This window comes from Anolis carolinensis, chromosome 5, assembly GCF_035594765.1.
Source record: "Anolis carolinensis isolate JA03-04 chromosome 5, rAnoCar3.1.pri, whole genome shotgun sequence".
NCBI classification, from domain to species: Eukaryota; Metazoa; Chordata; class Lepidosauria; order Squamata; family Dactyloidae; genus Anolis; species Anolis carolinensis.
The window spans coordinates 150838132-150865230 of NC_085845.1; the positions used below are offsets into that span (position 1 = coordinate 150838132).

At 39.5% G+C, this 27099-nt stretch overlaps 1 protein-coding gene across 2 annotated transcripts in view; it reads left to right on the forward strand.

Annotated features, from left to right (window-relative positions):
* Positions 1-27099, forward strand: part of hmga2 (high mobility group AT-hook 2) — a 170486-nt gene that overhangs the window by 24299 nt on the left and 119088 nt on the right. For both annotated transcript variants that reach the window (XM_062982573.1, XM_062982574.1), the window contains 2 exons: positions 1529-1615; positions 14456-14506. In XM_062982573.1, the coding sequence (XP_062838643.1) occupies positions 1529-1615; positions 14456-14506 (138 nt within the window). The remainder of the gene's footprint in view (positions 1-1528; positions 1616-14455; positions 14507-27099) is intronic.

Consider the following 27099-nt stretch of genomic DNA (forward strand, 5'->3'; position numbering starts at 1 on the left):
GGGTTATTCTGCTTTGATATGCTGGGTTATATGGCTGTGTGGAAGGGCCCTACTCTGCCAGATAATCTGGGATAAAAAGATAATCTGGGATCAGATCCTGGGATATAGGGCAGTGTAGATCCAGCCTGATTGTGTAATTGTGAAACACTTCTGAAAGGGGGTTCCCTTCAGCCCACCCTGTCCTCATGCCCACCCAGCTACTCAGGCCCTCCCGTTTCCAAAGTAAAATGCCTTCTGGAGAGTTGGAGGCTCACCCTCTTCTTTGCATGATCTTTATTGGATTATTGGGGTTCTCCCAGTCAGTATATTGAACCGTTTGTTGAACTTTTGGGATGTTTTTGTACCCCTAAGAGCCTTTCCTTCCCCTGCCTGCACCAGTTTGCTCCACTCCCACAGTTTATGTGTGTGTGGTGGAGAGCAGCACAATATGGTTGGGAAATGAAGAGTTTAGGATTTCAAGGGACTGCACAGAAAGACTTCATCCCCCAATCCATTTCCTCCTCTTCTCTCCCAGTGTTTTGTATGGATTGTATTAATCTTTTGTGATTCTTTTGGAAGGGAGATATGTCAGCTAAAGTACAATCCTATGGATATCTATCTACTCAGAAACAAGTTCCCCAGCCCATTGAATTCAGTGGGATTTATTCCCTGGTAAGAGTGCAAAAGTTGCATTCTTTTCCCAGTTTGAAAAAAATGTTTAAGGCTCCTCTTAAAACACAAAACACACGCTGCATTTAATTAGCCTTACAGCCTCCTGTAATCCAAATGAAATGTTCAATATTTGGAATTTGGATGTGGGTTCTTTCTTTCTGCATAGTACATATGATTCATTGAATAAATATTTGAAATCTGAAAGCTTAATCATATCCATTTAAATGACTCTCTTTATTTACTATCAAGCAGAGAACCCATGGCGGGTGGAGGGGGGTGTAGGAGGAGGCGGAATAGCTAAAACAGTCATTGCTCTTGAATTGTTTGAATCCTGCTAGGCACCTTTTAAATTCTGCATTGGTTTTTCATTTTACCAGAACATGGTGAAGACAAGCCTCCCCCTGCCCCCGCTCTGCACAATGCACAGCATTCCATTAAGTTAGACAAATGGAAATAAATCGAAAGGTCCAGAACAAAGCAAACATCCCTTTTGTAAGTCTTAAAAAAATAAAAGCTGTCTATAGTTTAAACCAGCATAGATATTTCATTTTAAAAAGAAATGTTGGAGGTTTGCATCTTATTTCATGTTACTTATGTGACTGTTGATTACAATAAGTCCTGAGTTGTTTGAAAAACAAAAGTCACCCTTTAAAAATTTAGCTGGAAATAATCTGAAAATACAAGCTTTATATAAGTCCAGTGATCATGATGTAACATTATACTTGCATTAATGATTCTCCCTCCTCTTTTTGTTTATTTTCTTTCATATTTAAAATTGAATCACTCAGTGACACAGTTGGGTGTAATTGTCTGCATTTAGGATGCAGTGTGTCTATTGAAATCCTTGCCCCAATATAGCATGTCTTCCTCTATTTAGGAACCAACAGGAGAGCCATCTCCTAAAAGACCAAGAGGACGACCTAAAGGAAGCAAAAACAAGAGTCCATCTAAAGCAGCTCAAAAGGTGAGATTACTCCAGAGTAAAAGATTTGCTTGGATTACCATCCACTCATTATCCAATACCCGAAGATTCTTACATATTTATCCTCTTCAACTGCAGCATTTGTGTTGCTTTAATATTATTTTATGTTGGAATGTTGTAGGAGAATCTGGGTATGTTAGGGGTAGTTTTCCTTGTTCCATTTTTCTTTGAAAAAGCCAAACCTTTATATACATTGTGCCCTTCTGTATGCAGGACTATTCTCTAGATGAAATAAAATTTAACTACTGTGAAACTTGAACATTCTGGAGGTCTGACATTCAAATTCTCCAGGGCTCTTAACACTATACTAAACTACCAACTAAAGCTCAGTGTTTTGTTACACATGAAGTTAGTAATAAAAAAGCCAATGATCCACTGGTGGAAATAAGAATGCTTCTGAAAATGTATAGCTGCCAGATATTGGTATCTCATCTGACTGTCCTCTGTTGTTCACAAATTAGTTTCAGAGAGGTAAGCTTTAGAAATAAAGCCATAGAGCCATCATTGTGAATAGTGGCACTCAGCTGAAGACCTAGATTAGTTCAAGGATTTTCCCCCCACCAGTTGATTTTTTAAAAATTGTGTGGTTCATTAAAGAGGGGCTGGTTTTGGTTGAGACGGAGAAAAAAATGTTTTCATTTAAATGCAAAAATTGAGTTATAATACCAGGGTAATAAAAACTCCCCCTCCCCAAAGAAGTCTGGTGACCTTAAGACACAGTTCTGTGTAGCTTTGAAAATAAACACAGGAGTCATGTTTCTGTAGACAAGTCTCACTGCAGTTAGCACTAGCATTCTTAATTTACAAGTATGATGACAAAAACAAAACTTTACCAAATCTGGAAGTCTATTGTGGTGTTAGAAGTTTGTTCTAGGAACTCTGTTAATTCTCGTAAGGTGTATAGAATAATTGCTTTTCAGAAGGAAAAAAACACAAGGACTGTTATGTTTGATACTTTTCAGAGTTATATATTAGCATAGCAACCTAGGAGTTGACTACAGCTTTTTCACAATGGTTTTCTATCTGTTGAAGTCTTTTGAATAACAGTTCAGGAAAGCCTTCTCTACTTCCTTTACATGTGTGTCCTCTTTTCTTGTATCTCCCTGTTTTTCGCTACAGAAATTTAACAACAGCTTTAAAAAGGCCACTGTAGAGCTAGATAAATATCGACAAGGGCAACCAGAAAGTTAATGGTGTTGGAGCAAGAAAATGTTATAACTTGGGTGGGAACAGAGTTGAAAAAGAAGGCATGATAGAGATGTGGAGAAAACTATTACAGAAACGTGGTTTTCCTTTTCCTCTCTCTATAACAAACAACTACCCAATAAGATCCAATTATAGTAGATTCAGGACAAATAAACAGAATGATCCTTCTTCAAATAGATCATTGCTTAAATATGGGCTTTGCTATCAAAAGATGTAGTGATAGGCTTCAATTTGGATGGCTTTATAAAGGAATGGGACACATGTATAGAAAGTAAGTGCATCAGTGCTACTAGTTGTGATGGCTACTTATTTCCTCCAATACCAGAGACATGCTGCCTCTGAATTCCAGTTTCCAGAGAACATGAATGGATGCTGTTGAATGTCTCTTTCTTATGGTTTTTGCCAGTGTGAGAACACAACAGTAGACAAGACAAGCCTTTGGTCTGATCCACTGAGGTGGTTCTTCTACCTTTACATCTTAGCTAAGAACATAACAATCCCAGTCTTTATGTAATTCTCTCTTAATTGTTTGCTTATTACATAGTTTAAAAAGATTTTTATACATTTTTTAAGATTAAAAAGCCAATCTTGTTTTCATTATTTGGAATGTTGTTCAATAAAAAAATAATCTCTTTAGATAGTTTTATAGAGTATGCAAACTAACACTATGGAGCTTTTATAGATATGTATAGCTGAACAATGACAAATGTTCAATGTGAACCTAACCATATGTATATGCTAATTACTTTGTATTAACTTCAGGGGTAAGTATGCTTAGAATTGCAGGCTCTGCAAAAATACTATTAACTCATATTTCCAAGAACATAGTTAATTTTATACAGAATTAGGAAGAGAGCTTGTTTAAGGTTTCCGCATTTGCTAAGATTTTTGCTTGCAAAAACAGAAGCTGCATGTTGTGATGTTATTCATAATAATTTTGAACAAAAATGAGATTTTACTCTGTGAATTATAGATGCTTTCAGAGGTACCAGTCTGATTTGACTTTGTTTCTTTTATAAAAAGCATGATGGGGCATCATGATAAAAGACATATAGTAAAATTAATTGGGCACTCCATTTGTATATAGCCTATTGAAATAATTGGAAGTAGAACAAAAAAGCAGCACAAAAAGGCAACTGTGCTGTTAGCAACTCCCATTCATTGAAATAGATTCTAGATAACTGTAGTCCAGGATCATTAAAAAGATGTTCACAGTGAAATCATAGTGAAATCTAGTAGATGTGCCACGGTTATTGTACCCAAAACAAATACCCTCAGTGGTGATGTTTCACTTCATGTACTTTAACGTTCACCATAGAGATAAATTCGTTGTCAATTTTTGAAAAGCCCCAACCTCCAAGAGTGCTTACAAAGAAGACCTTCCTGTAGAGATACGTGTGCACTATCCCATGTATTCCAGAAGAAATAAATAAATCTAAGAAATAAAAATGTTCTTACAGGTTTGTCTCATCAGTTGGATAGAAAAGCTCTGTATGTATAAACCACAGCAATGCATTATCATTTCGTAACCTGGAAAAATCCCCTGAATTTGCATACAGATAGATACACCTTCATATGATGCTATGTAACATCTGCATATGGTGCTATATAACATGCCATAATAATTACTTTCATAAAGCAGTTGGAAGTGTTGGAAAATATTTAGTTTTTATAAATATTAATTTTAGGGGATGTCATTTTTACTACATTTGATCTTAGGCAAAAGGCCGAGAAGCGTGATGTCATTTTTTAAAAGATTATTTGTATCTTTCTGAGGCATGATTCTTAAATAATTAAAAAGGTACTACATTATTTCTAGCTTTAAAAACAGCCATGCTTGTTAACTGCAGAGGTCATGTGCTTAATAAAGGTTGTTCCCATGCAGCAAAAAGTTTCTGGAATTTCTAGTGAATAATGGGTGGCCTTTTTCTCAGAGTGAGCTAATTGAAATGTGCTATGCTTACAACACGCAAAATAAACATGTACTGCTAGAATTCACAGAGGAGACCTAAGAAAGCATTTGTGATTAATTGATAAAGTGTTCTTTTGCAAACTCTTAAGACATCATATATTTTTAAAATGTATTATAAACAACTGGCAAAGAATTTTAAAATAGCTACGCAAAAGGTAGACCTTGCTGCGCGGTTACATTTGAGAGGCAAATACAATTTAATCTATTGGAATTGTTCTGACATGTTGAGGATTGTGTGTATTTAAATTGTGTTGTAGCCTGATGATTTTGGGGTATTGGTATGGGTTTATTTGCTCTACTCTCACTGTTTATGTTTGGATGTTAAAAAGTAGCAGGAGGGAACTAAAAAAGCAAATTGAACTTGTTACTAAATTAGTAGTGTGAAACTTGACAATACACACAACTCTGCAGCTTGTTTCTTGTTTCTCAAAGTCCAAAGAATAGTTCCGTAAAAACAGTCATATAGAGACCTATAGCTGAATTAATAACCTGTTTTCAGTTTTTGTGGCTATGTTGAAATCATAGTTAGAGATAACAACAAAATATCTGGAGGAAGGGGGGGGGGAGGTGTGTAATCTTTTTGTATTGTAGGGTTGGTCCTTTTTTGAGCTTGATGTCCATGAACAAATTAGGATGGTATGATTTGACATACTCTTAATTTTATTTCAAATGAGATGTTTGTTTTATATAATGACAATGCATTGACAGCTTTCAAATGTTTTAACTGTAATTATCAATAGCATCAAAAGAGATGTTGTTTTGAAAATAGAACTTCCTGTAATGCATGCATCCATAGTCTTTGTAATTTGTGTACATGCTCACTAGAAATATGGGCCTTTGACTCTTTAAGATAAATTGATTGTTTTGTATGTGAATATTTTGAAAATATTGTTGTGTTTTCCATTCTTCAGACAATGTCACAAATAGGAGCCACACTCAGGCCCCATTTACACTGCCATATAATCCAGTTTCAGAATGCAGATTAATTGCATTGAACTGGTTGTTGTAGTAGTAGTAGTAGTTGTTATTATAGACTCATATAATCCAGTTCAGTGTAGTTCAGCCTGCATTATAATGCAGTTTAAACTGGATTATGTGGCAGTGTAGACAGGACCCTAAACTCTGAGGAAGAAATCTGATTTCCAAGGGTAAACCTCATCTGAGTGTAGCCACTATTTATTTATTCAGGGGAGTGGTAGTAAGGGGACTAATTCCATCCTCTGTAGTCAAATATGCAAAGACAGAATAGCAGATTTGACAGGGTATTATCTGCCCCAAGCCCTGCTTTCCTTTTACTTTAAACAATGATTCACAACCCCATTTCCTGATCCAATGGCGAAAAACATCTCAGAGTTGGGTACTTTAAGATGGTCTCTTTACTAAAAAGTGTCCACAATTTGTCATAGACTCCTGTCAGATTAGATCTTGAAAATTGAATAGATGTGATTATTAAACAAATCTATTCTTGCTAGGTGAGAATCTAATCAGTATTTACACTTTGTTTTGTCTCTGTAATTCATTTTGCACCCATGTTAGATAATGCATGTATGAGCAAACTTGGTGCAATGTAGAGGGAGTCTTGTGGTTGTTTTAGCTTGTGCACAATTTGTAACTGCATTCACATTTATTATGTCACTTCAAGGCTATTGAAAGTTAGCTAAGGGATGGTGGTGGAAATGTGTGGTGGCCAATTATATGTATGTAAGCAACTATATTTCAGCATGTACTGATCTGTTTTGCCTTCTCCACATACCAGTGAGAGTCTGGTGATCTTTGCCGGTGCAGTTACCATAGTATTGCACATATCTTTCTCTGTAGACATTAGCAGTACAAGTTGAGTATTCCTTACCTGAAATGCTTGTGACCAAAGGTATATTCAGTTTTGGATTTTGAGATTTTTTAGAATACCTGTATTTGCAATACAGATGTATAATGATATATCTTGGAGGTAGAACCCAAGTCTAAATATGCCATTCATTTATGTTTCATATATACCTTATAGATGTAGTCTGAAGATAATTCAGTACAATTTAAAATTATTTTCTAGATAAAACAAAGTTTGTGTACATAGAACCATCGGAAAACAAAGGTGTCACTATCTCAGCCATTCATGTGGACAATTTCAGATTTTGGCATATTTTGAAAATCTAGATGAGGGATAGTAAACCTGTTTTGGCAGATGAAAGCATGATCTATGTAAAATGATTCTGAAGTTCAAGGCCTTATGACTTTGAAATGATTCAAATAAAAATATCATGGTGTGGATCTGAAATAATGGTTTCACAAGTGTACATTGTACCTGCTCTCCAAACAAAAGCAGAGCAGCACACATCGTCATAGTCCATTATTTGACCTAGCACAGTTCTCCTGCAGATGATGGCTCCTATGACTACACACTTTTGGTCCTCCTTCCTACCCAAGCACATTTAAATGAAAACATATTTTCTTTAGAAGATTCAGCTCACAAGGTACCTAGCCTCAATATTTCTCAAAAACCATCCAGGCCAATTATGAATCATTTGAAAAGGTGTCAGAGATTGTTATTTGTTTCCAAAGGCAGAACATCTTTAAACAATGTATCCAATAAATATTTCCCTCTTGGCTTTCTGCTCTTTCCAGGAAAGTGTGTTCTGTGCTAAACAAAGCTATGCCTCATCATGTTCAGTCACATGCTGTGAGGTAACACAGTTAGAAACAACTTACCTTATTCTTGATCAGCATGTCAATAAAGTTAGGCAATAGACTCAGTTGGCTAAGCCCTTATAGATCATGTAGATGGTTATACCTAGTGATTTACCCCATATATTCATGTATAATTCCAGAAATCTAAGTGAAAAAAAATCACACACACACACCACAAAAAAACTGGGTCAACTTATCCACAGATCAATGGAAGTATTGCATCATAACTCTTATAAGGAGTCCCGGTGGTACAATGAGTAAACCCTTGTGCTGGCAGGATTGCTGACTTGAAGGTTGGGTTGCCGATCTGAAGGATGATGGTTCAAATCTGGGGAGAGTGCAGATGAGCTCCCTCTGTCAGCTCCAGCTCCCCATGGAGGGACATGAGAGAAGCATCCCACAAGGATGGTAAAACATCAAACATCCAGGCATCCCCCGAGCAATGTCCTTGCAGATGGCCAATTCTCTCACACCAGAAGCAACTTGCAGTTTCCAAGTCACTCATCACACAAAAAAGATCATAACTCTTATATAAAAAAAGAACTTTCCCATTTTCTGAAAAGACTGACAACAGGCAAAAGCTTGGTTCATCCCAGGAGAACTTACACGAAGTACAAAGCCTATTTATTCTCTGTGTTATGGTGCAATTTATGGACTTTTTGAACGCCTGGTTGGGTAAATGGCAGCTCACCCACTGAGGTGGTGTCAGTGCTTTCTCCTCTCTGCAGAATGAGCCATCTTTTTGGTCCCAAGATCTGACCTGGTGTATTCACGAGGTTGACATAAATGAGTATATACTGTACTTTCTTTTCAGAGTGATTGTCAACCAAGGAAATACAATAAGATTCCCGTGTCCATGAGACCAGTAGTCATGGTTTCATTTATGCATACCTAACAAAATATGTTAGGAACTTTTTGGGTCTTCCAAGTGATTCTATGGTATACTTCTGTCTAACTTTTTTTTTTTACCTGAAAGAACATCTCTCTGGGAATCTCTGCGTCTTCTTCTGTGACTACATGATCTTTAGCAGACGTTGATCATAGACTTGTGCTGTGAGACTTAGAGGCTCCTATAGAGATGTTCTATTTAGGAATCTCTATCAGTGGTTCTCAACCTGTGGGTCCCGAGATGTTTTGGCCTTTAACTCCCAGAAATACTAACAGCTGGTAAATAGCTGGGGACCCACAGGTTGAGAACCACTGCTAGATCCTCCAACACAACTCTGGTTAACCTCTGATGGAAGTTGGCCATAGAGTTGTACTGGAGGATTTAGAGATTTTTAGATAAACCATATTAATAACATTTGTGAATAGCCCAATCTTCAGCAGTTAAACCAAGTTAGCACGGCTGACTATAATCAAAATACATTTACTGTAGCATGGACTTTAATGCATCAGACTCCATTTTGATGGATGAATACATTTTGTGGTCAAGGCATCGAATAGCTGCCTTCTATGTAAAACTGCCTTGAGTCCCCTTTGGGATAGAGGAAGGCAGGATAGAAATAGTGCAAATAAATAAATAAATAAATAATGAAATGCTGAAATAGGTCTGACTTATGACATTTCATGATGTAAAATGCTTATTTGTCTTTAAAATGCTAGAAGACTTTGAGGCATTTGCTGCAAAAAATGAAAAGGCTATGCCCTCCGCAATATGAAGATATTAATAATTCCAAAACACAAATATTCATTCTCAGGCCTGACACTTACATGTTAATGTAGATCAATATACAGTATAATACACATGTTTGATTCTGGTGAATGGTCTCTAAAACAAGAGAATTAAAATATCAAAAAAATAAATGATTAGCCACAAATTAAATGCATGTTTACACTTCATTATGTTTAATACTAAAAACTATTTTTCAGCACACATATGTAGTTTGTGGTGAGGTCATCTACCCTTGTTGTTTCATAAAATCAGGAACACTTCCATATCCAGTAACTGCCCTGAGATCAGGTCATGACACCCTTATTTCTCATTTGCCTGCACCATCAGAAGGTCAGAGTGGGTTGCACTGTCGTCAACATAAACCAAAGGAATTTGCTCCTGAAAAAAAAATCCAGTTTTTGCTATGGTATCTGGGACAATGGAAGCATAGTCTAGTTCTAGCCACAAAATACACTTTTTCTCTCAGTGGCTGCACAAGTATTGGGTTCAGATGCCAAGATCTCAGTCTGGGACTTGCTTGCCCACACTTCTTTTTGTGATCTCTCTTAGAATATATGTACAGGCAGGTTTTGAAACCAATTGGCTTGTCTATATGGGCAAAAATATCCAAACCCTGTACTCACTGTAAACGCAGCACCAGCAGTCTTCAGAACACACAGCTTCCAGTGAATATCCCAGTTTTTGTTTTGTTTTATTTTTGCTTTAACCCAAATTTGCACTTCTTTAGGCAAAGTTAAGGGTACTCCAAAATTTGTTTGAAATTCAGAGATTCAGCCCAATCCCTATTCAGAAAGACACCACCACCATTATCTGAGCAGTGCAGTGAATCACCTATGCCTATGTTGCTGATGCTTGACAGCCACAGAGCTCTATTTTTAGTGGGAAAAGGGAAAACAGGCTTTTTTTTGTTCAGAACTTCATATTTTTGGAACTTTTACTTCTCCACCAAGACTGGATTCCTCCCTAGAAATATCAATGTTCTTCCAGATTGCATGTTTGCCAAAGAATAGGTAAGGCTATTATAAGGTAGATTGTTAGGAAACTAGGATTGTCCTGATATTTAGGATGGGCATACTCCATGTTACTGTAAATGAGACTTTGAGAATGATATTTATACTTGAGTACCATGGATGTGATGTATCATAGAGCTGTATGCACATGTCTTTGTGTAATATATGAAGAGGAATGCAAGATCATGGTGCAAATATCTGCGCAGAACTGAGCAACCTGATCAGAGTATTCATATCTATTTGCTTAAAATGTCCAGAGATAGTGTAGTTGTACAGAGTGACATTTTGGAAACAGGTGGGATATAAAATATTCAAATAAAAACAGATATCATTTGCTTGAGACTTGCATAGCTAACAAGTCCCAAGTATAGGCTATTGTGGTATATAGAAAACCTGAATATAATATAATGCAGCGAGTCAGTTGACTCAGGCAGGAGCTGCCATGAGGGTGGGGATGGCAGCCATCTGGCTTCTCATCACCCTGAATAAACAAAGATGGATATACCAAAGTGATATGTCCTGATTCCCTAAACTAGCTTGCCAATCACAAGCAGAAGCCCTTTCCAGTTTGTCAAATGGTAGTGGCACCATCATGTTCCTTGTATTAGAAAGCAAAATGTTTTGGGACAGCGCTAGTGCACTGGCTGTAGTATTTTAGATACACTTCTTTATGTCGGCAGCCAGGACTGCTTTAATGCATTACCCCAAGAAAGTTTAATCTTACATCATGCACTGGTATTAATGATTAAAGAGGAAGTTGTCTTTTCAACAAGTCTGAAGTGATAATTTTGTCCTTCAGTAGTGTGAAGTTTATATTTTCACACATTGCCTCTTTGTGATGTGATGAAGATATTCGGCTACATTTATAGCTTCAAAGGGTACTATAGAAACTGCTGCCATATTTTTCCAGGTTTAATGGAATTCCCTTTACATGGCATAGCTGTGTACAAAGATTTGCCAATAAGTAACTGATACATTAAGATGATGGATTCCCAAAGGAAAAAGGAAAACATGTGCACACTATATTAATTACACAGTTTAGGCCTTACTGGGATGAGATGGGATTTCTCAAAGCCTAAAATTGTGAAGGCTATGATAAAAATATTAATCACAGCTATCAAAGGAGTAAAGGGAAATGTGTAAATCTCCAGTTATGGAGAAAAATCTTGAAAATATAATTACAGAATGCCTCAAAAGGTTTCAGAAGCCAACAACACTAAACCCAACACATTGTTTTGCCTTATGAGATCGGTTTTGTTCTAATCTGTTGGTTTTCCTGCTGAATTCTGGGCCTTTTGCTTCATTGACCCTTTAGCCACATAAATGCAAACTATAGAAACTTTCAATCCAGTGTTGCCCAGTTCCTTTCCAAATGCAAAATATTATGCACAAAAAACATTGATACCTATTTGGATGTCCAAAAATTAGGCAACTCAAAAGTTTGTGCTGCCACGCAGCCCTATCCATGCTTTTAGGCATATTTCATTGTCCTTCTCAGTGGCATATACTTGCATGGCACAAACATCTGTAGAGGGAAGTCATATGTGTACAGCTGAATACATATAGTTTTTATACAATAGAGAGCCAGTGTGGCAAAGTGTTTTTAGAGTGCTGAACTTGATCCCGGCACATCTCAGCTCAAGTCCCTGATGACCCATGAATCTAATATGGTAATCTTTTGGCAGTTACTCTTTTACCTTGACCTTCCTCACAGAATTATTTCATGGGTGAAATGGGAAGAGGCATGAGTATGCAGTCTTGAGTAGGAAATATCAAGTATAAATATAACAAATGACAAATGACAAATACATTTATATTCCACTTTTCTGCCTCCAAATGGGAGGGTTCAGGATTGCATAGAGGCATTGACTTACTTTCTAGCCATACACACAAATGTCCTGTGGAGAGGAGGCAATGTATAATATTCAGTTGGGCTATGCAACAGGACTTTATTCCAGTCATGTGTTTGCTTTCCCTTCATGCCTTTCTTGCAGCACCAAAATAAGGCTTTTACCATAAGCAATAATGATTTAGAGTCTGCGTTAGGTAACCCAATTAAAACAAGAATTCGGAAAGTTACTTTTGGAGTATAATGGAGTATATATTGTCAGGGATTTTGAAAACTGTAGTTCAAAAATTATTTTTTCATGTTCTCGGGCCATTTCACACTACCCAATTATAGCACTGTGATTCCATGGAACTGTCATAGGTCCATGATTGCAGTCTAGAGGAGAGATTTAGAATTCTCAGCCAGAAAGCTCTACTGCATCTGACCAAACAAGACACGCCAGGATTTCACGGCATGTAGTCATGGTAGTTAAAGTGAAATCACAACATTATGCACACTGGTTCATCTTTTCTTTATGGGATATGAATAATTTGTAGCTTATTTTGTTGGATTGTTGTGTTATTATGTTGATGTAGGCAAATTATTTGCACACTTTTTTGGGAAAGACAGCCAATGAGGTCAGTGAGCTGTAATCTTTTAAGTGGCCATGCATAGTGTTGGGGAGCACATGTTAATTATTACTATTACAGTGTAACTGTTTTTCTTTCAGTTCTGAGTAAGATTTAGAGACCCAGAATGGTATAGTTGTTTGAGCATTAGACAGTTCTGAAGATCAGAATTCAAATCCCTGCTTGGCCATGGAAACCCACTGGGTAACTATGAGCAATGACAGTCTCTCAGTTTAGGATACTTCTACACTAGGCATGGGCAAACTTCGGCCCTCCAGGTGTTTTGGACTTCGAATTCCACAGCCTACCAGTTGTTAGAAATTGTGGGAGTTGAAGTCCAAAGCACCTGGAGGGCCGAAGTTTGCCCATGCCTGTTCTACACTTAATTAAAACCTGGGAGGAAACAGGTTGATGGTGGAGACTGTTTCCTCCCAGGTTTCAGTCTCCACCATCTCCCACAACCCCAGGTTTCTCCTCCACCCCCCTCACCTCCTGGCATGCTATTTTCTCATGCCAGGAGTACTGTGAAGAGGGGCCTGTGTTACCATTAGGCCCCTCCGATAAGTTATAAGGAGGAAATAAGGTTGGGGGGGGGGTGTCCTCTAACTGGGATGGCTGTGAGTATTGACGCCCACTGGTCCCGAATCTCCAAAGATCTGGACCTTAGCAGATGTCAAATTGATGCCAAGTAAACTGGGAAAATCTAGTTTATTCTGCATTAATCAATAGACTCCTCAGGTAAACCCATTCCCTATCATGGGCTTTAGGGCTTATGTAGAAGAGCCCTTAGAGCAGTGGTTCTCAACCTGGGGCCCCCAGATGTTTTTGACCTACAATTCCCAGAAATCCCAGCCAGTTTACTAGCTGTTAGGATTTCTGGGAGTTGAAGGCCAAAAGTATCTGGGGACCCCAGGTTGAGAATGATTGCCTTAGAGAAAGGCAAAGGCATGCCACCCCCTGAATACATTTTGCCCAGAAAACTCTGTTATGGGTTTGGAAATGACTTGAAGGCACACAATAGCGATGACTATTATATTTATGGATAAACTATAACAAGATTTTCAAAAACACATATACATGCAATTTTTTATTTCAGAATTAATCAATGATAATTACTCACTATGTCTTCATATTCTTGGCCTTTGATATGAATCTAAACTAATAATCAGCAGAGGAAATCAATAGCAAAAAAAACCTAAGGAAGACAGAAAGAGAGAGAGAGAGAGATTGGTAGCTTAACTAGTAAGCATAAAATGATTTTGTATCTGCACCCTAAATTCACTGAGCAGTCAGTCTCTGAATCGAATGATTCTGTGTTTCCTGATTTTCCTGCAGTCCCCCAGGCTCCACATTTATTTGTGTGTGTGTGCGCTAGCTTCCATTACTAACATTTTGAGTTTGTTTTGGCCCGCAAAACAAAGGCAAGCTTTTAAAACAGATACATCCATAGGATAGTCTTTGTCAAGTAAGTTGATTTACTTTCCATACATTCTTATCAATAGTCTAGACACAAGAAGAACACAGTGAATAGTCTATCATTTTTTAAAAAGCCATTTCCTTCCTTTAAACAAAGAGGTTCTCAGTCTACTTTATGAAAGGATGGGAGCAGCATTTCTCCATAGGGGGCAGGGGGAGAGTAAGATAGATAACAAAGTCATTTTTCCCTCCTTGGTGTCTCTCATCTAATCAATAGAAAAATAAAATGAACATTGTTGCAGGATGTATGTACTTCCTATCAAAAGCGCCAAGATTGTCTAATAATATAGTACAATGTAACTACAGATACATGTAAACCATAGCATATATCTGTGTTTTTACAGAAAGCAGAAGCCACTGGAGAAAAACGACCAAGAGGCCGGCCTAGGAAATGGGTAAGTATTGCATTTGGAAAAAAATTCCTCCTTACAAAGTTCAGAAAATTGAGAAAGGAAGTTGGTTCATTGCAGTTTTCTTTAATGCATTGCTACAGTGTATTCCATTTGTCCTTTTGCGAATCCAGGCCCAGTGCCAGTGGTTGACATGGGTGTGCGTTTGCCAGAGCCTGTGAACTGGCAGAGGTTGGGAGCAATGCCAGCTATGCTAACGGCTGATGGCATTATCTGGGAGTGTTTCCAGCAGCAAAGTTAACAAATGAAGGGGAGAGAGTAGCAACAAAACAGAAGGGATGCTACACTTGCTCCCTTTACTTGCCTCTTGAGTGATCACTTGCCCCCTTACCCTCTGTGGGCTTGGCTGTGTGCACAGTATTTATCTTCGTAGGGTGTGTGCTTCAATGCATATGTGCAGTCACCTGTATAAACCCACAGCAGCCCTGAGAGAAGCCAATAAGACTGAAGGTGCTTGGGAAATTATCTAAACTTCCTTACCTTTCGACTCTGATAGTTTGCTCAAAGACACTTTACTACTGTTTATTGAGAGGGAACACTTCTTTGAGCCTTACTTCTTTGAGTCTTATCAGTATGAATGAACCTTGTCTTCCTTTAAAAAAAAGAGAGAAAAGAAAGAGGATAACATTCAAACATAGTGAATGCAAAGATAAGGTTAATAAACAAAACGTTCATTATGTTCCATGGTCTCTAGGAAACACCCCACCCTGAAGTGGAGAAATTAATTCTAAATGCCTCAGTGATTTCTGTTATTTCTATTTTTATTATTTCTCTTATCTGAGCCACTGTAGAAAACCTGCTCAAGTACAAGTAAGCCAATTGAAGTGTATCTGTACAATCAGAGACTTACCATCTTAGTAGACAACCCCATCACTGTAAAAATTGGACCATGGTGTGAACTATACCACTGGGGGGGGGGGGGTGCATACAGGTCGGAGTCTTGTACACATACAAAGAAATATTTTCATACATTCCCACTTTTTATATACAGAGCAAGACACAGGAAGATGCGTTATACTGAGTCAGACCACTGAACAGACCAGTACCATTAACTTCGGCAGATAGCAGGGTTTCAGACAGGATTCTTTTCTAGCCCAACCTAAAAAACCTTGATATGCCTAGATAGTCTCCTATCCAAGTATTACTCGGGATTAACTCTGCTTGGTTCCAAAACCAGTCAAGTTTGGTAAGATCTAGATCAGTGATTCCCAACCTTTGGTCCTCCTGGTGTTTTGGACTTCAGCTCCCAGAAATCCCACCAAGCACACCAGCTGTTAAGAATTATGGGAGATGAAGTCCCAAACACTTGGAACCACTGAACTAAATATACCTCTCATCTTACTTTCCTGATCTCTTTTCAGGTTGCTAAGTAGCTTTGTTCCCAAGTACAGGTGAATCTGTACAGTTTGACAACTCTTTAACTCAATGCTCTGGAACCCTGAGATTTGTGCTAGGAGCCCCCAATGGTGTAGCGGATTAAATTGCAGAGCTGCTGAACTTGCTGACCAAAAGGTCGGCGGTTTGAATCTGGGAGTGGTGTGAGCTCCTGTTGTTAGCTCCAGCTTCTGCCAACCTAGCAGTTTGAAAACGTGCAAATGTGATTAGATCAATAGGTACCACTCCAGCGGGAAGATAACGGTGCTCCATGCAGTCATTTCAGCCACATGACCTTGGAGGTGTCTACAGACAATGCTGGCTCTTTGGCTTAGAAATGGAGATAAGTACCAACCCCCAGAGTCGGACATAACTAGACTTAATATTTGGGGAAAACCTTTACCTAGAACATTAGTATTGTTTGGCAGAAAAGGCTAAAGATCTTGTAAAACTACAACTTTCATGATTTAATAACACCAAGCCATAGTAGTTAAACTGCATGAATTCTACAAGGTAGGTGCTGTCTCTTTGCTCCCTCTACTTCTTCCTACTCTCTCTACTGCTCCAACAGTCACTGTCATTCCCTCGATCAGTGATGGCGAACCTATGACATGAGGGAAAAGAAAAGGAGGGGGAGTGTCATCCAGGTTGAGCGAGGGAAAGGGAGCTGAGGAAAGGAAGTGAGAGCCGCCACCGGCCTCTGCGGCTGGGCCGAGCACAAAGAGAAGCTGCTGCTGTGGCTCTGAGAAGGGTTTTTGTTCAGTCACATCAAGCGGTGAAGGCAGTGCAAGCCGCGGAGGGTGCCAGGTAAGCTTGGCCTGGGCTTGAGGGGAGCACCCACTTGCCTGATGTCAGTAAGAGGTGGTTTTGGTGTGCCAGTTGAGCTCCCTCATCCAAGTACGGCTTGCTCCAAATCCCTGGGGCTGCAGAGGGGATAGCGCCATGCGCAGGGATGCCATCCCAATTGGGTCCCTCAGGGACTTTGGCCACTCACCCCAAACGGAGGTAGTGGCCCGGCCTGTGGAGCCCCATTTGCCGCACTAGCAGTGGCTACCATATTTCCTGATCTAACAGGAGGGAGCGGCTTCGAGCAATACAGTACATTAAAAGAGGGAGGGAGGGATGCCATATTTATTAAAATAAATATAGTGTCCCTACTTCACGGATTTCCACTTATCGCAGGTGGGCCTGGAACGTAACCCCCACAATAAGTGAGAGAGCACTGTATTAAATATAGTTACAATTATCCATTTTTGTTATTAAACTATAAATATAGCAATATTAGGGAGTTTTTCTCGAAGTGACACACCATGTCGTGACACAGCCGCCTCTTAGAAAGCCACACACATAAAGGAAAGTTCTTAAATGTTTATTAAATAATATTTTAAACTCAGAAACACTTAACTGCAGTGTTTCTCTTCAAAAGTAAACGTCTTAGTTCAAAATGAGACAAAAGCAAGAACAAAAGAATAAACCGGATTATCTGGCTTTGATAATCCCCATCAATTGTAACAGAAACGTCACCAGAACTGACGCCACTCAATGCTGTGGCGCAAAGGGCTGGAGAAGAGCAAAACGCTCCCAAAAGGCAGCAAGCAGAATCGTAGTCAAAGCCAGGCCAAGTTTCAAAAACCAAAGGGAGCAAACCGGAGACGCCAAGCCAGGAGCAAGCACAGACGAAGGTCAGGAGCTGGACCGGGTTCAAAAGCCAGGAAAGCTGAAGTTGGAGCGCCAAAGCAGGGACGCCAAAGCAGGGACGTCAATGCAAACGCCGAACTGGAAATGCTGGAGCAGAAACGCCAAGGCAAACGCCAAACTGGAAGCGCCGAACTGGAAACGTTGTTGTCAAGAGCCGAACAGGAGTCAGAAGCTAGGAACACCGAAGCAGGATTTAAACCGGATTATCAGGAAGCTGTACAGCCAGAACCCAAGGAGAACAGGCAGCGACAAAGCAATGTCCCCAAAACGACACCTTGCCTTCTTCAAGGCAATAGTACTTCAAACTCTACTTTTAACTTACTCGTTGGAGTCCGATGCTGATGAGATCTCCGCCCTTTCCTCATCAATCACAGCTGATCTTGATCTTGTTAGTGGACCTTGCCTCCCATCCCTCCAGCCTCTCCATCTCTGTTCAAGACTTAGATCTCCCCATGTCCCAGAAGTATGAGAGGCTTGCCAATCCCCTGATGCAGCCCCATGGGCTGGCTCATCATCCACATTGAGTCCAGTCAGCATTCTCCATCTCACTCCCAGACCCATCATTCCCAGAGAATCCCTCAAAAGTCTCCTCATCGGTGGGAGCAGTGAGTATATCCCGGATCTTTTTCCTTTCTCTTTCCTCATCCGACTCCTGCTCTCGAGTAGACCTTTTAGTTCCTCTACTCTCTGCGAAATCATCATCTAACATGGACTCGTCATCACTAGAAAACCCATAAAAGTCTCATCCTCTGAAGGAGCCATAAGTATTTCCCGGACCCGCTTTATTTGTTATTCTTCGTCAAGCACCTGCTCTCTATTAGCCCTTTTTCTCCTTCTAGCTGTTTCACCCATAGAACCATTACTGCCCCTTGGCCCAACTACAACACACCACCTGAGTTATGCTTGGTTTTTTGGCAAATTTTGACACACCAAGCTCAAAAGGTTGGCCATCACTGCCCTAGATAGTAAGGGGTATGTATAAAAGACAGTAGTGCTGAATTTTGGAATCCCTGCTATCTCGACAGACAGGTCAGCAAGGGCTACACTGATACAGGAATGAATTATTTGAATGCTTAAAAAAACTTATCTAGAATGATAGCTAAGATATCGAGAGATCTGAGAACAGTGCTATGTACTAGCCAATGAGAAGACAGGTTCAACCTAAGATTGGCACAGAGTGTCCTGAATTCTGGTGGCTACTCACATAACTGAAGTCCGTCCATTGAATCATTTATTAAGTGGTGAGTCAATACACAAATAAATCTCACTGAATCATTACATCTTCTCTAGTTGGAGCTTTTTTTTCGTGTCAGGAGCAACCGGAGTTGCTTCTGGAGTGAGAGAATTGGCCGTCTGCAAGGACATTGCCCAGGAGATACCTGGATGTTTTGATGTTTTACCATCCTTGTGGGAGGCTTCTCTCATGTCCCCGCATGGAGCTGGAGCTGATAGAGGGAGCTCATCCACGCTCTCCCCGGGTGGGATTCGAACCTGGCAGCCTTCAGGTCAGCAACCCAACCTTCAAGTCACAAGGCTTTTATCCCCTAGGCCATCGGAGGCTCCCTAGTTGGAGCTAAGAGTATGGCTTTTTTGGGTCAAGTTTTCTTTGCTTGCAATGCCTGCTTGGAGGAGTGTGAAGGAGGAGGACCTTCAGTCAAAAATGAGGATGGCTCAAACAAAATCTGGAAAAATGTTCCACTTTTGAACTACTAGCACCAGAACCTTTGTTGTTTGGAAAATTCTGAGAAATGTAATCCAGAAAAGATATGCTCCCAAGGTATGTTATGTCACTCTTTCTTGTCTCACTGTTCCCATTGCAATCTCTGATGATAGGAAGGAGAAGGGGGTGTACTTCTAAGCGAGCCTGGAACCAGATCCCCTTTTTTGCTTATGGAGAAATAACTCGAAAATGCCTTTTCCTCCCTCATGTAGGTATGGTGCTGTTAGGAAAGATGTGAATGATTCAATGAGACAACTTAAAAGGTTTGGAGCACGGTGTGTGTTTCAGCCTGATTACATATGGGTTCCCCAGGTTATTTCTAAAGGTTTCAATTAAACTTTTGCATTATGTCACAGTAATGTCAGGTGTCGGTCTTCTAGAATAGGGAGCTTGCTGTCAGGAGAAAGTGGTGCAAAGCATTTGGGGTCACATGGAAAACAGCCACAGCATTACCTGGTTAGCTTTGAGAGCAGTCCTTCTGGCATTACTCCACTTTGTCCCATGGTTTGAGGGAAAATACAACCAAATATCCCTACATTACAAAATTAATAGAATGAAAGTCTTTACTCCCTTTACAATGAGGTAGTTCTACTATTTAAATGGGCAGAGTGATTTGTGCTGTCCATTTCAGCCCAACACATCCAGGGGCTCACTAATCTCCAGGCAGACTGGGTTGCTGTGAGTCTTTCGGACAGTATGGCCATGTTTCAGAAACTTTCTCTCATGGCCACACAGCCCGAAAGACTCACAGCAACCCAGTGATTCCAGCCATGAAAGCCTTTGACAATACATTCCAGGCAGACTACCTAAGCAAACATGTCTTACCCCCTCCTCCAGGGAGTGGAGTTTAAATCAAGTGGGTTTTTTCACCAACTGCAGAAAAAAAATTCAGTGTTGTCAAGAAATCGCAAGATTTCCAGGTTCTACATCAGGTTTCCTTGTTTAGAGGGCACAGATGCATTGCAGTACTGTGGCATCAAGGCTTTCTGTACCTCTTCCTTCCTCTTCTACCCATTGCCAGACTGGTGAAGTGTGGGAAGAAACATCCAAGAAGTTCTCATTTCCTCTCTCTGGCCCAGGAGACTGATTTTTGGACATAATAAATCTGTCTGTTGGCCCCATGGCATCTCCCCCAAGAGCAGGAAGTCCTGATTCTGATCCCATCATCCAGAGTTTTAAAGGGCTGTGGTTATGTTATTGCTGTGCTTTTGTCACAGAATCATAGTTGGAAGACATGGCCTTGTGGGCCGTTCAGTCCAACCGTCTGCCAAGAAGCAGGAAAATCACATTCAAAGCACCCCAACAGATGGCCATCCAGCCTCTGCTTAAAGGCCTCCAAAGAAGGAACCTCCACCACACTCCAGGGCAGAGAGTTCCAGTGCCGAACAGCTCTCACAGTGAGGAAGTTCTTCCTAATGTTCAGGTGGAATCTCCTTTCCTATAGTTTGAAGCCATTGTTCTGCATCCTAGTCTCCAGGGCAGCAGAAAACAAGCTTGCTCCTCTTTTCTATGCAGTCTATTACAAAAAAGTATAAGTGTACATGGAGAGCATTCAACAGATGATGTTAGTCAAATTCCCTAAATTGTAACAAGGCTTCCATTTCGGATCTCTGGGCCTTGGCTTAATACTTAATAGACAAGCAGCTACTCTGTCCTTGCCTAATTTTTTTGATAGTCCACTCTCCTCCGACCCTCGTGTAAGGAGGTTTCGCGGGGGCACTAATATTTCTCCTCATTCAGTTACAAAACATTTGACAAAACCACCTTTTCAGACACTCAAAAAGGTTGCCTTATGGCTTCTATCTTTAAAAGTAGTCTTCTTGGTGGCCATCCCGTCTGCTCACCGTTTTTGAAGCCTGCAGCCCTTTCCGTTAGGAGACACGTTTGCTGCATTAACAAGGAGCACACATAAGGCCACATAGAAGATTAAAACTTAATCAAGGATGTGATTCAGAACCATGAGCCTCATTTAATATTAATATCCAACCTCGGTACTATTCTTCTGTTTCACAGGAAATTAATTTAAACTTCTGAATTTCATGTGCATTATTTTCATTTTTAATCCAACAGATAGCTTTAATCTAAAACATAATTATTTCTACTAGGATTTATGCAGAGTTGTTTTGTGAATAGTTACTATATTGGATGTAAGGTGCAAAATTGCATATAGCAGGTTTTCCCCCTTTTAAATTACTCCACAATTCTTTTGTGTGCATTGAAGATTCTGTGTCATATGTTGTTCATCAAACTGTAAAATATTATTTCTGCTGCTATCTTCAATATCCTCATACAGTGATGTGTTAGCTAACAGACGTCTGCAGAACTTGTGGTAGCCAGATCTTTCTGCCATTTCAGATTAAATAACATTACATATGGTGATTCATATTTTTGAAGGTGTAACAAAATCTATGAAATCCTTTGGAATAATAATAATAATATGACAACAATAACAATATAGCAACATGCAAAAACACATTTATAGTAAATTGTGTTTAATTGTCACTAAAATAATAGGCCTTTTGAATGGTATTCTGTGAAAGTTATTTTCTACAGGGTGTCTTGCATTGTTTTGACTTAAAGAACCCACCTAGATACCAAGCAAAAAGTCAAGGTCATAAAGATCCAATATTATGTAACATTGGAATTAGAAGATTAATTTCAGTTGTACAATTAAAATTTCTGTTTTTTTTCCTAAACATGTTGTCATGAAAGAAGCAACATTTAACATGTATGTTTAGATTACTGATCCCAGTAGAACCTAGACATGCATTGATGTAACCATAATTGTTTTATGAGTAAAAACCATACGTCAGTTACTCAGGTTGCTAACTTTGTGATCCTTGCCAGAATTCAGTTCATGCAGAGCTGCAAAATGTTAGACCTCAACACTATGTGTGTCTGTCCAAATTCCTTCTTTGCCCCCTTCCCTGCATACTCAAACCTGAACTTTAAAAAAAGTCAAAGAGAGTACATGAATAGTTCCTCCCCTTCCCCTTTCCTTCTTCATCTTGCCCTCTATCTAGAGATCTCAGTGCAGTGCACAATATAATCCATATGATCTGTTTAAAACAGTATGAACAATAAAATTATTTTAAAAGGGTAAAACATATCAAACAGTTTAACAAGTAAATGCACATCCAGACCTATTGATAAATCCCAGATTTTGTTCCCATCCTTTCCTATTTTACACTTTGTTAAAATAAACTAACCTGGGTAGCTGGTATAAAATGTCTCTGATCATATCAGGAGCTGACAGAAAATATTCAGGAATAAATAAAACATACATCGATCTTCAAAATAAAGCCAGACAGGGGGAAAAAAATCAAATCTGGCTCTTTCTGGTCTTTGTAATCAGTCTGCATATTCATTGAAACAGCTAAAGTACTTTAAATCAATTCAAAAAGTCAGATGTTTTAATTGAGGCAAACAATTTTAAAAGTTTCCTAGCCTTCAACAGAAATGTTTTGCTCCATGTCAGATTGTATCCGTAATATATTGATTTTAATGCATTTATTTAAGCACCATCTAAATGATCAGTTTTCTCAAAATGCTAGTTAGCAAAATAAAAGTAGGAATAATAAATTAATTCACTGAAAATACCACAGTTCAAAATAATAAAACATTTAGGGCTGACTGAAAGCACAAAAAGTACTACTAACAGAATCACTCATAATGAGGAAATGCAATAAGTTCCTAGCTGAAAGCCTTATAAAACAAATGGATTTTAGTATTTCTAAACTGCAGTAGTGAAGCACATGTATTAATTAATTTTGTAGTCTGCCTTGCTCCCTACATAAGACCCAAAATGGCATGTAGTTAAAATGGTTAAAAAAAGTTTAACTAAAACTTTCTTTTTAAAAAAAGTTAAAAACTCGAAGACCCCTGTATCTGCACAGGGTACGTCCCCAGATGGACTGCAATTACTTGAAATCTCAGATCCAATCAAACATCATTAAATTTCCTGACTTCTGGTCCCAACATATCATGGAGTTATACTGGAGTACCTAGCAAATTCCCAGAGGTGATTTTTCCCCCCTGGCATTGGTAATTAAAACTACAGAGAGTCTTGCTATACTATTCAAATTAATTATAGAATATTTAAATACATGTTTAATGTACAATCAAAAGAAAAGTTCAGGACAACCCATTAAAAAACCTTGTGCGCCAATCAATTAAATTTTGAATCCTAGTCTAAATAAAATGTGCTTTCCTGTTGAGAAAAAGAAAGCCCATCTCAGATTCCATTGTATGGGAGCAGACATTGAGAAGTCTATCTCCAGTGGCATCTGTGTCAATGTTAAGATTGAGGAATGTTGGTAGAATGGCTCTGTTACATGTTGTGACTTTTTGCGAGGAGGAAGCATAGCTTTTTTGGGTCAAGTGTTGACATCACTAGTTTCCACGTGTAGATGGACCATCTTACAGATTTAATAAGCCAGAACAAACATTCTTATCACGTCTAAGTTGTCAATATCTCATTGTCACTGAGTATACATTGATCAAGAAAATTTAAATTTATATGAATATATTAACCTATCCAAAGCAACTACAGTAAAGTCCTGCTTATCTGACACTTCATATTATCCAGCGCCCGGGGTGCCCTCCCTCCCTTGCTCACCTGCTCCCGGGCCAGCGGAGCAAAGGTGCCGGCAGCCATTTTCTCCTGCTCTCTTGCTCACTCAACAGGCCGGGTCCTGGGTCTGCTGCCACTGCCACCATTGCTGCTGGGACTGGCCTGGTGAGTGAGTGAGCGAGCGAGTGAGGGAGGGCATTTGCCGCCCACCCTCGCTCTCTCTCATTCACTCACTCACCGGGCTGGGTCCTGGTTCTGCCCTTGCTGTCAGGACCCGGCCCAGTGAGTGAGCCAACAAGCGAGAGCGGGCGGGCAGGAAGCAAAGGAGCAGCGGTGACACTGCCCCAGTTTCTTTTCCTCCTTCTTCTCTCCCTCCAACCTGCCACCTTCCAAGCCTCGCTTGTCCTCTTCCTCCAGCAGGCTGGCTCTGAAGGGAGAGGAGGCGGAGGAAGAGGACAAGCGAGGCTTGGAAGGTGCCCCACCGCTGTTCCTCGTGACCCCCCTCCTCTTCTCCCTCGGAAAAAGAGGACGACGACAATGATGATGATGAGGAGGAGCCTCTTCCCCAGCAACAGGGGAAGAGGCTCCTTCTTCTGCCACCCTCCCTATTATCCAACAGTTTTGATAATCTGACAGTCTTCCCACCAGTTTAAGTCAGGTAATCGAGACTCTACTGTACATTGTAATGTTTTGGTGCTAAATTCATAAATACAGTAATGACTACATAACATTACTGTGTATTGAACTGCTTTTTCTGTTATTTTTTGTAGAACATAATGTTTTGGTGTTTAATTTGTAAAATAATAATGTAATTTGACATTTAATAGGCTTTTCCTTGATCCCTCCTTATTATCCAACATTTTCGCTTATCCAACATTCTGCTGGCCCATTTATGTTGGATAAGTGAAACTCTACTGTAGTTAGAAATTATTAGTATCATCCCACAAACATAATTATGAATATGTTTCTCAGGTACTGACACTAAACCTACCTTAACAGCCAGAGGTCTGTATACCGTTGAATGGGATGAAACTGGGTGATGTTTCCAACTCCTCCTGCCAGCAATATCCAGTGTGACAATCAGAAGAAGGTTCCCTGTTGTAACTCATCTGACCATAGATCACTGCTGGCAGGGGACTAGAAACATCATCCTGCTGCATCTGGCATTCAGTGCAGCTGCTGACTGTTAAGGAAGGTCTGGAGGGACATTTACAATTGTGGCCGTAATACCAGGATCTTGAATCATGAGGCTGAATATGAAGCAGTTGCATCTCTTTAATTCCAGATTACAAAGCCATAACTCCATCCTAATTACTATAATGACTTACTTTCTTTAATAACTAACATAAAATTTTAATAATATCATGATTGTTCATACAGTGGTAACTAGTTAGTTATAATAAATTTTCCTTAGTAACATTGAGTACATCTACACTGTAGGATGAATGCAGTTTGGTACCACTTTAATTACCATGGCGCAATGCTGTGGGATCACGGGAATTGTAGTTTTGCATGTTCTTTAGCCTTCTCTGCCAAAAGTGTTGGTGTCTCATTAAACTACAACTCCCAGGATTCCATAGCATTGAGCCATGGCAGTTAAACTGCTGTCGAACTTTAATAATAATAAAATAAAACTTTATTTGTATTGTGCCCTATCTCCTCGAGGGAACTATATATTAATTCACCAAGTAGGTGCGGTGCATCCTAAGACATAAATACATTACATTAAAACTGCAATTTTGGGATAGATAGTTTCATTTTTTTTTTTGCTCTAGCTGTAATTTCTATAACAATTTTATGGTTTTGGGTATGGCCTTACTGAGTGGTGGAAGAGGAATATCACATTGTTCAAGTGCACTGTGCATTGCGCTTTTGCACTGCACAAAGCATAGCTATAATGGTAACAGGCTACTGGGTTAAGGTTGGTTATTTAGAACTATAACCACAACTTCTAAGTGCTGACCTTGTCCCAGGTATGAAGTGATAATGAGTTGTACTTGATGTGTAAACTAAGCTAATTAGTTTCCAAGTGCATCATTTATTCTCATTTTTGCTCCTTCTTAGGGGTAAATATCCTTCTTGTGAGGTAGTTTCAACATTTGTGTCACTCTGAGGGTTTCCAAATGAGAGTGTTCAATGTTTAGAAATGTGCACTATGTGTCAGGATTCCCGGGTTCTGTTTCTAGTTCATTGGTGCCAGACAAGCCGTTCACTATCTCTAAAGCTAAATATACCTTTTGACATGTGTATAATGATCACATTTATATTTTGATACTTTGGGAGTGATTACAAACTCCTTGCACGTATTCCCCTCAGGGATCTGAGTTTATTTGCAAAGTATGCAAGTGTGTGTCTATCCCTTTTTAATGGTGTCATGTTAAGTAGAGCCCCTAAAGTTCTGCAAAGAAAGTATGCGCATTAACAGCCTATATTTTCTTTCACCAAAATCTCAAAATGAAACCCCTTATTTTTTATGGCTTAGGATATCCTGGAGCCCCCCGTGGCGCAGCAAGTTAAATCGCTGAGCTACTGAACTTGCTGACCAAAAGGTCGGCAATTCGAAACTGGGTAGCAGAGTGAGCTCCCGCTGTTAGCCCCAGCTTCTGCCAACCTAGCAGTTTGAAAACATGAAAATTTGAATAGATCAAGAAGTATTGCTTCAGCGGGAAGGTAACGGCGCTCCATGCAGTCATGCCGGCCACATGGCCTTGGAGGTGTCTATGGACAATGCCGGCTCTTTGTCTTAGAAATGAAGATGAGCACCAATCCCCAGAGTTGGACACGACTAGACTTAATGTCAGGGGGAAACCTTTACCTTTACTCTGGGATGTCCTATATATGAATACAGGTTTCTCCTTTTAAGCAATAACACCTGAAAAATATACCCCCAGGAGATGATTCCTGATTTTACAACACATGCAGTTTTTAGTATCAACAATAAAGTACTTTATATATCACCTAGGTAATTTCATCTATTTTTAACAGCATATCTATATTCCATTCCATTTGCTTGTAGATACATTTGGTGCTAGGCTCAATTTTTTTTAACAAAGCAAGACTTGTAAGTAGAGGAAATAGGAATCTTTGCTGAGATCTATGTAACTTGCTCTTTAAATCTGATACAAATGAAAACAGTTAAATTACGGGTGTTTAATCTTCAAATAAATTAGAGTTAGAGCAATGTCACCACAGCCAAGGTTTAGAGATTCTTGA